Raw genomic sequence first — 11131 nt, 5'->3', positions numbered from 1 at the left:
TGGGCTTTGTTGCTTCTGAGCTAGATGGCCGCTTGTTTACCTTCAAGCCTTTAAGACCCCAGATGCTATATCTTTTGATAGCCGGGAACACAATATCTTGAAGCAGTTTGAACAAAACACTAAAGCTCTCATTGAAAACGACACTACTAAAAGTCTCTTCTAATTGTTCAAACAAAACAACACTTTAGGTTTTAAAACTTGGCAGACTTATTATTATTTCAAGAATGTTTATCTACTGCCTAAGTTTGGAATCTAATTACAAATTCCAGGTGAACTGAACCTGTAATCCTAGGACTGAGGTGGAGCTGAAAAGTCATTTCCTGATTCCTGCTTATTCCTGATAGATTAAAACTGAATGTTTTCAAAGCTCATCTATCAAAGGATGATATTAAAATTTTCCTCAGAAATTAATTTACATGTTTAACTCGACAACTTCACAAAAGCCACCTGGTATCATAGCTTCTCTCCTCAGCATCTTCCAATGTCAGGGAATATTCCTCCGTACGCCTGCACTGCACCTCTGCTTTTCATTTCTCTTCACTGAGTCTTACATCATGCCCCTGCATGCAATGTTTGTCCTCGGGGAAGCCACATTATAAAGGTCCAATGTCTAGACAGGAGTTCGCCCAAGCCACCATCAGAGGGAAAGGCTTCAAAAGTATGTAAATATTACGTTCTAGCCCAAAGAACAACAAACCAAAGGCAATAGTTAAAATTAAAACAGACTTCAGATGTGACACTAATGAATTAAAGAATAGTGTCTTCAAAAGAAATAAATTAGAGCTTGAGGCAATCAGTACTAGTATTTTTATGAAATCTTTCAATCTCTATGAAGCTCTTAAAATAATCTAGATTATATTTATTTAGTCATTAAAAACATGCTGCTCAAGTATTTCTGAGACGGTATATATAACTTTACAGGAGCAGGCAGCCTTTATCTCTCTCCCTCAAGTAGGTGATAGATTTGAACCTCTGATCTTGCAGCTAACAGCCCAATACTCACCAGGCCTCCTCTCTCTCATACAGCCAAACTCAACTCACTGCCGTTGAGTTGCTGCCGACTCATAGCAACCCTATTGGAAACTCACAGTTCTACCCTGTCCTATAGGTTTTCTCTTATATATAAGCACAAAATAAGGCTGGTAGGACATTTTAGCCGGAGTGTTAATGTCTTTTTCAGTGTGCAGAAAACAGATTTTTTCTTTCTTTATAACTTTTTAATTTTCCCTGGGTCACCTGAGTAAAAAAACAGGTAATATTTATTTGTAATTTTCTTTATTGGGAATTGAGTAAAGGTTACAGAGCAATAAAAACTTCCATTCCACAATCCATACACATTTTGCTCCATGCCACTGACAGCAGTCCCTTTAATGTAACATCACTCCTTCCACAAATGGCTGGTTATTCTAAGGTATTGCACAGTCAGTCCATTATTGTCATAGACCTGTTTATTACTAGCTGGAAAGTGATCGATGGGGGTAAGTTAATTTCAAGACCTGAAGGGTGGTGAGGGCCAAAATCTCAAGAGTTTCACTCCTCTGTTTTTGACCAGTAACCTGGTCTTTCTTTTTCTTTTTTTATATGCTTTTGATTTTTGTTCTACCTTTTTCTCCTATTCTACCCAGGGCCTTCTAATATCATCTCTCTTAAAGCAGTGGTAGCTGGGGGGCAATATTTAATTCTTCTAATCTAAGAGTCATAGAGGCTGATGTTTGCTTGGTCCACTAGTCCTTTGGACTCATTTCACTCTTGATTATTACAGACAGGGTGAGACCAATGATTGCCCTTTAGGCAGTTGCTCATAAGCTTTTAGGACCCTAGTTGCTATCCACAAAAATAGGATGTAAAACATTGTCTTTGGGATCTATGTTATGCCAAATGACCTCAGTGTCCCTGAGATTAGGGTTCTGAGTCCCCAGGTCCAGAAACTTCATTCTGCACTGTATACTCCACCACATTTATGAATATATTTGCAGCCTAGACACATAGAGATGTGGAAATATCCTGCTTTACCTATTTATTGGTGTAGTCCCACGCTTCTTCCGTGTGTCTATTTACATACTAGATAATCATTATTGCAGGTTGTGTATGTAACAGTATTTAATTCTGTGGCCTTTTAACTCTTGCAAACTTCCCAGAGTCTTCTCTTGCCTCCATTGTTTTCTGTTGGTCTCCCCCTCATTGCATATGGACTCCCCTTTACTCAAGTTTGTATATCTCTTCCCTCTATTTTCCCCTCCCTCTCCTGCTACCATCAAATGAATGCTATGTTGCTTCTGATGTGAAAGCCTCTTGTTGACTTTTTATAATAGTGGTCTCACACAATAATATGTACCCCTTTGTTACTGAATGATTTCACTCAGCACAATGTCCTCCAGGTTCATCTCGGTTGTGAGATATTTTGCAGACTCCTCGCTGTTCTTTACTGTTGTGAAGTATTCCATTGTGTGTACCACGGTGTTTATCCATCTTCCACTGATGGGCACTTAGATTACCCCAGCTTGTTGATGAACATGGGCTGTGCACTTATCTCTACATGTTGTGGCTTTTTCTGTAGGATGTGTATCAAGAAGTGGGACGACTGGATCATATGGTGTCTCTACTTCCACACTGTTTTCCACAGTGGCTGCACCATTTTACAGCACCACCAGCAATGTGTAGCATATTTAGAAAAAATAAGCCTAATTTCATTTTGGGGGAAAAAAATCACCATATTAAAAAAAAAAAAAATAACAAAACAGCAACAAAAACCCCTTTTTATTTTCTTACGCGTTCCTGCAAAGTACTCAAAAAGACCTCCTTGGACTCGCACAGCACTTCAGTCCTAGTTAAGAACATTATTTTAATTTCCCAGTCTATTTTTATTAAATGGATTTGACAACATGCAAGAATAGAAACCTCTTTCTCTTCATTTTACCAGCCACAGTTTTCCAGGTTTTAAGTTAATGTCTAAGACTTATAGGTATCTGGAAGACAAAGCTTCTTGTATGGATTATGATAAGAGTTGTATGAGCCCCTAATAAAATGATTAAAAAAAAAAAAAAGACAAAGCTTCTTTGGAAAAAAAAAAAGTCATTTCATTCTATTTTCAGTACCAAAGTAAAATGTGGGTTCTATTGCCTCTATTTGTTGTTGGGAGGGCTTTCAGTTGACTATCAAACTTTTAACCTTATGCATAAGCCCCAAGATGAGAGTTTTAGCATTCCAAATTTAACTCAAAACAAAAGGCTTTGCTCTGAGTCTAACAAATGTTCCTTTCAGTTATAAAAGTGCTAATTTGTCCAAAGTCATACAATGTATTCACTGATTTTCTTGAAGATGACTCACTCAATAATCTGAAACATAATGACTGTGTGTTCGTGACAATTCAAAACAACTGTAAAATGGCTTGTCATCTGAACTCTGAATTAATTTGGAGGCGTCAGTTACATTTTCTGAATTTATACTTTATAAGTATAAAGCAGCTGAAGCTGCATATTTTAGTAGCGAAGGAAGACTTAATTGCCAACTCTATTTTCCTAACTGCTTCCTCTAATGCTCTTCCAACTCCTTCATGGTTAAAACTAAAACTAAGGGAAAACAAAACATTTATAAGTACAATCCAAACTCCAGGGGTTTTATCAATGAGAAATATATAAAGTGAGGGAAGACAGACCTTAGCTGTAGCTGTACTCAACCACACAAACTTTGGAAGCTGTCAGCAAATACCTAATGGGTAGCCAGATGTGTACAAGTGACTGTCCTTACTGTTTTACAGCAGTTCTCAACCTGTGACTCCAGGATCAGTTGCATCAGCATCATTTAAGAACTTGTTAAATATGCAAATTCTTGTCCCTCTATCCCCCACCCCCCCAGTTACAAAATCACACAGCTGGCAGGGCCTAGCAATCAAGGTTTTAAGCCTTCTAGGTGATTCTGATGTATAGCTTGGGACTCTAGGAGAGCTTTAGAATATATAAGTGTTTAAGATAGAAAAACATTAAGAAATACAGATGCGATCTTAAAAAGTGTATAATCTTTGGTTTGTATTATAATACAAAACAATTATGGAAGTTTTCGTTTCCTTTAGAAGTCAAAGGTTCGCAACAAAGACCAATGGCATTATTTATACCAAGGAGGCAAGAGAGACAGGATTTGAAAGAATGACAGAACACGTGAATAAAGAATCAATGGTTATCCTCAAGTGTAGAGGTCCACTGTCTGAATTTAATGTGCCTGTGGCTCCCATGAGCCAGAGCCCTGGTATGTATGTAGTTGTTACTTGTTGGGCTGCGATCTGCATGGTCGGTAGTCCCAGACCACCAGCAGCTCCTTGGGAGAAAGACTGGGCTTTTCACTCCCCTCAACAGTTACCATCTCAGAAACCCACGGGGTGGTAGGGGGTGGTGGTGGGAGGGTCACTATGAATCAACAATGAGTCCATGGCAGTGAGAGGTGCTCTCACAAGGACCCCAGGTGGTGTACTCGTTAAAGTGCTTGGTGCTTAGACCCATCAGCATCTTCTTGGGAGAAAGATGTGGCAGTGTTCTTCTGTAAAGGTTATACAGTTCTGCTCTGCCTTTAGAGGGTCACTAGGACTAGAAATTGACTTAATGGCTATGGGTTTTTGGTTCGGTGGCTCTCATAGGGAGTCTTGTGGAGCTGTAGCTAAATACTTGGCTGATATCAAAAGGTTGGTGGTTTGAAGCCACCAGCCAGCCACTCTCCAGGGAAAAGATGTGACAGTCTGCTTCTGTAAAGAGTTACAGCCTTGAACACCCGATGGGGCAGTTCTATGCTGTCCTTCAAGGACTGCTATGTGCATGGAGTTGAAGAGACTGCAAAGGGTTTGGTGGTTCTCCCTCAATTTCCACCCTAACCTAAAAGGGCTTGTTATCACACCCTCTAGTCCAGCGGTCAACCTTCCTCAGGCCTCGACCCTTTCAGACAGTTCCTCATGTGGTGGGGACCCCCCAACCATAACATTATTTTCGTTGCTACTTCACTGTCATTTTGCTACTGTTATGTCTCGGGAGACCCCTGTGAAAGGGTTGTTTGACCCCCCAAAGGAGTCTTGACTCACAGGTTGAGAACCACTGCTCTACTCAATGCACTACTTAACTACCCAACTGGTCTCTCTGATTTAAGATAGCCTCCTCTTCCTCTAGTCTCTTATTAGCTTCTGCAGACTCTTCCCTAAATATTACAGTTGTCCCATGAGATTCTGACTCAAAAAACCCATAATGGTTCACTACTGCACCTGGAGGCCTAGACAGGAAATGTAAATGAGTGAAGTAGGTCACAGACAAATTCTTTCACTTACCACAAAGACATATTGCTCATTGCTATTTTTTGTTTTCCTATTTTTATTAAAGATACTATTATAAGGAAGATAATAGTGAAGAAATGATAAACAGCGATAAAAGGATGTGTAGTATGTAAATAATAAGATTATGGTAAATTAAGAGCCTTCTAAGTATTTAGCTCTGCTTTTTGTATCCAACTTTCCTCGACTACATTAAGCCCCCAAGTTTTCTCTCCCTTTTTAGAACTTCAATTGTTATGCTCAGTACTTTCAATCTGGTGTTTTCCAACAATTTTAACCATCAAATTATTTTCAAATTACTTCATATTAGTTCATGTTGTTTCTATATTTTTAAACGGTTTTATTAGCATTTCATCCAAGTCATACAATTCAATAATTCAGTCATATCAAGAAGAGTTGTACAGGGTGAAGGGAGACGTCGGACAGGGCAAGATATGACAAAATAATAGTTTATAAATTATCAAGGGCTCACGAGGGAGGGGGAGCGGGGAGGGAGGGGAAAAACGAGGACCTAATGCCGGGGGCTTAAGTGGAGAGGAAATGTTTTGAGAATGATGAGGGCAATGAACGTATAGTGTGCTTTACACAATTGATGTATGTATGGATTGTAATTTAAGAGTTCTATGTGCCCCTAATAAGACGATTTAAAAAAAAGAGTTGTACAATTGTCACTATATTCAATTCTAGACAATTTTCTTCTCCCTTGTAGTCATTGTTATTCATATATTTTTTCCCTAATTGTGGCAAAAAATGTACACACCAGAACATTCTCCAAATCCACAACTTCTACTTGTATAATTTAGTGCCATTGATTATACTCTCCGTGTTGTACAAACACTATTGATATCATTTTCCAAATTATTCTACCACCATTGACATAAACTCAATGCCCCTACGCATCAACTCTTTCCCCCTCGCCTGTGGTAACCATTGGTCAAATTTGGTTTCTTTCTCTTTTTTTTCATGGTTTTCTTGATATAGTATTCGCAAAGCATACACTTCTATGGTTAAATCGCTTTTAAAATGAGTTGTATATAAATAATCACAATCAGTTCTAGTGCTCCCTCCCCACCTCCCAGATTCATTGTTTGCTCCCAAATGTTTGCTTCCAAATCCCTTCACTCTCCCTATCCCCCGCCCCCATATCCCCAATAAACCATTGCATTAGTTATTTATCTCTATGGATCTACTCTTTTTGTGCATCACAAACTGGGAAACCCAACAGAAACAATAAAAAACAAAAACAAATAAAATGGCAAGGATAAAATAATAATAATATAAAAATACAAATAACGAGTAAAAAAGAAAAGGCCACCATCAATATTTAAACAGCCAGGGGAAAAAGTTTTCATCACAGAACAAGCAAGAAAAGCTTGCGCCTGGAACAAATTAAGGTTGGGTCAAGAGGGAGGTACACTGATCAAGTATCAAGTTCGATCCAGCACAGTCAAGTTTACAATGATCTCTGTTTGATAGTAATGCTGTTCGATCAAGTCCATTGCCTGTGGCTAGAGGGGGTCTTCCAGAAACTTAATTTGACTACTCTTCAGATGGGTTTTGGGCTCCCCCTCATTGTCCTCGATAGCCTTCTATAAATTGGATGTGTACAATTTAAGTTCTAATACTTTTCCTTTTGTCATATTTGGGTTTTGTTATTCTTATCTTTGGATCACATAAGCTGATGTGATGTGATTCTTCCATGTGGGCTTTGTTGACTCCTTACACTTAGATGGCTGCATGTTTGAATACAAGCTTTTTACTTAAGACCCCAGACACTATTCCATTTGATAGCTGGGCACCATCTGCTTTCTTCATCGCACTTTGCTGTAGCACCCTTGTTTTCACAAATCATTTCATGAATATAAGTATTGAGCAGGGCCATGTTATCAGAACTAACTCTTCTTTGACTGGGCCTAGAGTTAAGTGGGAGCCCAGAATTCATCTACCTGTCCAGAGTCATGGGATTCTCATTTATTTTGGCGGTCGTATTATGACAAAATTAGAACCCCATAAGACCACCATCACTTGAAGAAAGCTAGTGGTGCACAGCTATCAAGAGATATCGCATCTGGGGGTCCTAAAGGCTTGAAGATAAACAAGTGACCATCTAGCTGAGAAGCAACAAAGTCCACATGGAAGAAGCATACCAGCCTATGTGATCATGAAGTGTTGAAAGGATCAGGAATCAGGCATCCAAGACCCAGAACAAAAAAATCCTATCATTGTGAATGAGAGGGCGTGCAGAGTAGAGACCCAAACCCATCCGTAGGCAACTGAACAACCCCTTACAGAAGGGTCTTGAGGAGGACACGAGCCAGTCAGGGTGCAGTACAGTACCAATGAAACATACAACGTCCCTCTAGTTTTTTAATGCTTCCTTCTCCCCATTATTATGACCCCAATTCTACCTTACAAATCTGGCTAGAGCAGAGCATGTACATGGGTACAGATAAGAGCTGGAAACACAGGGAATCTAGGACAGATAAACCCCTGAAAGTAGCTATACCAGTAGGGTAAGGGGAAGTTGAGGGGAGAAAGGAGGTAGATCACAATGATCTACCTATAGCTCCCTCCCAGGGGGGTGGACAACAGCAAGTGGATAAAGGTAGACATTGGTCAGTGTAATACATAAAAAAAATAAAAATCTATAAATTATCAAGGGTTCATGAGGGAGGGAGGATGGGGAAGGGAGGGGGGGAAATGAGCTGATACCAAAGGCTCAAGTAGAAAGAAAATGTTTTAAAAATGATAATGGCAACAAATGTACAAATGTGCTTGACCCAGTGGATAGATGGATTGTGATAAGAGTTGTATAAGCCCCCAATAAATGATTTAAAAAAAAAAAAACCACCACCACTACCAACAGCAACCAACCAGCAAACAAACTAACAAAAGGCAGAAAAATACAAACCAAAGAAACAAAAGAGGAAAACATTGTCAATCATCTCCCTGGGGTATAACGGATAACATCAACAAATTTCCAATGACACAGCACTCTATTGTAGTTTGAGGAGTTCATTTGAGCACAATTCCACTGTGAGCCATACCCCATGAGTTGTTGCGCTATACAGTTCAATCTCCCAACCGATTGAGCTCTCTTTAACCTGAGCACAGAGATGGTGACCGGAAAAACTTGCTGGATCAATTCTTAGAAGTGCAGATCCCTACCCAACAGATCAAAACCTGTCATATCAATGCAAGGGGGCCATAGAGGTATTAAATATACGGTGACTCTGGGTCTCTTTCCACTGGACACCCACCAAGCCAGGGGTTCCCCCCAAGGTCCAATGACTACCACTTTTAATGGCCCGGGGCAGCCGCTCTCTGCTTCCTCTCCTAACAGAGTACCCCAGTCCTCAGTCCATTCAACGGGCCTCTATGTTGCGTCTCTCTGGTGTAGCCCCTGGGGGATGCCATGCTGCCGGCAAGGCCGGTCATGCTATCATCCTCTTTTCTATTTGATTTATTCCTAGCCCTGGGATGGAGCAGAAGCAGAGTTATGATGGTAAGACTCACCAGTCTGATGTTGTCTTCTGGGCGGAGTAAAATGAACATTGCTTGAAGATGCTGTTGGAGATCGCCTGGTAAAATGTACAAAACAAGGATTATTAATCTCCACTCTAATGTAAATAGAGAAGAGTCCTTCTACCTTAATGACTTTTATATAAAGAAACTTCTAGGTCACTGAAAAATTCTAACTAGTCAGAGCAAATAGGAGCATGGTGGACCACTTCATACATTCATTTTTAGTCTGTACTGCATTAAAATTTGTATTGTTTCTACCAATACAAGGAGCTCTTGAAAATAATTCTAGTTTTGAACGATGGTGGAAGCTGGTAGGGGTGATGGTGAGATTTCCTGGGAAGAGGCAGTACTACTTGGAATCTCAGGTCCATGGCATTTTGAGAAAGGGGAGTGTGTAGTGCTAGAAAAATTATCCCAATTCTCAGAAACAAAAAAAAGAAATGATTTTGAAATTCCCACTTTGATAAAACCTGTAATCCTAGTCTTCAATTAAACTCAATCTAAAGAAGATTTATGACTTAAACCGCCAACAGTTTAAAATAATTTCTGCATTAGTGGTTGATGTTAAAGTCAGCATATTTATTAAACCGAATGGGTCTCAAGTGATTATAGCCTAATGGACACTATTATTGAGTAGCTGAAATGGTCAACCATTATTTGAATCCTCACCTGTTCATACATATCGTATAAAAAGACGTAGAAATTTCTTTTTATTAAACTGTTGTATTGTACTTCCTATTCTGCATGAGGAAATCAGAGGCTTTGGAAGACAGGAGATAATCAGATTATGGGGTGTTATAAATCATCACAATCAGAGAACAAAAAAATCTTCATTCTGCCTACTCATCTTTATTGCCAAATAGTATATCATTGTTTGGCTATACCACATTTTAATTTACCTATTCATCCCTTGTTCCACACCCTCTTCTGAATCTGGCCTGAACTTCTGGCAATTCCTTGTCAAGGTGCTGCTATAACCATTGTTGGATGATCTTAAAATTTTACTTGTGTGTAGTATCAAATTTCCTTTTGTCTTATCACTAGAACCCTGGTACCGGTATCTTTAAGCAATGAACTGCTAGCTGCAAGTTTAGCCAGTTCAAATCCACAGCACCCTTTAGGAGAAAGTTGAGACTACCTGCTTGTGTGAAGATTTATAGCCTTGGAAACCCTATTACCCAGGCTTGCTCTGAGTTGGAATCAACTTCATGGCAGTGAGTTTTCTATTCCATTAGAGAAAATAACCTTAAGCAAAGGATTTTTAGAATGGAAAACTCCAGGTAAATGGCAGACCAAAGTCCCTGCTCTAAGCACTCTTGACCCAAAGATCCAACTAGTTTCTATTTGAAGGACAGACAACATTTAGGGAGCCCCATCCTTAGTAAGGCTTCTTAGGAGAGTCGAGTGTGTGGAAGCTCAGGTTTGTAAACAGTGAACAGGACTATTAACAACTAACAGGTTATTTCCCATGGAGAGACTGTTTGTCACAGAGACCAACAGAGAATCTATTGGCATTCTCTCTCTCTCTTTTTTAAAAAGTTTTATTGGCACTTTATTATCGGCACTCTAAGGAATTTTGGTGGTACTGTCCGCTAAGTGCTGAACTGTTAACCTCAAGGTTCGCAATTCAAAACCACCAACTGACTGCTCCATGGGAGAAAGATGAGGCTCTCTGCTTCCATAAAGATTTACCTGAGAAACCCAATATAGGGTTGCTATCGGTCAGAATCAACTCGGTGGTAGTGGGTTTATGTGTTTTGGTATTAAGATTCCTCCCAAAATTTGCTACATATTTCTTGCCACTGCTAGTAGCTAAGTTCCAGATTTCTGTTAGATTTTAATGCCTTTAAGATAGTTTCGCTTTTAAAAGTTACCAGATAGTCACCTATAGTATCATTTTTTAAATCATTTCTTATCACAATCCATACAACCATCCATTGTGTCAAGCACATATGTACATTTGTTGCCCTCATCATTCTCAAAACCTTTGCCTTCTACTTTAGCCCTTAATATCAGCTGCTCATTTCCCCCGTCTCCCTCATGAACCCGTCATAATTCATAAATTATTATTGTTTCGTCATAAGTTACACTGTCCGACATCTTTCCCCACCCTCTTCTCTGCTGTCCATCCCCCAGGGAGGAGATTATACGTAGATTCTTGTAATTGGTTCCCCCTTTCTAACCCACATTCCCTCCACCCTCCAGGCATCATCACTCTCACCATGGTCTTGAAGGGATCATCTGTCCTGGATTCCCTGTGTTTCCAGTTGCTATCTGTACCAATGTACATCCTCTGGTTAA

The 11131-nt window shown here is 39.6% G+C and overlaps 1 protein-coding gene across 1 annotated transcript in view; it reads right to left on the bottom strand.

Moving 5' to 3' along the window:
• SSH2 (slingshot protein phosphatase 2) overlaps positions 1-11131 on the bottom strand; it is a 125609-nt gene that overhangs the window by 57150 nt on the left and 57328 nt on the right. Inside the window, exon 3 of the mRNA XM_045299966.1 lies at positions 8647-8886. Coding sequence (XP_045155901.1) covers positions 8647-8886 — 240 coding nt within the window. The remainder of the gene's footprint in view (positions 1-8646; positions 8887-11131) is intronic.

This window comes from Echinops telfairi, unplaced genomic scaffold (genome assembly GCF_000313985.2).
Source record: "Echinops telfairi isolate 266 unplaced genomic scaffold, ASM31398v2 ScPeMD7_7458;HRSCAF=8496, whole genome shotgun sequence".
NCBI lineage: Eukaryota > Metazoa > Chordata > Mammalia > Afrosoricida > Tenrecidae > Echinops > Echinops telfairi.
Note: the sequence above shows the minus strand (reverse complement) of the source record. Positions and strands in the feature narration are given on the sequence as shown.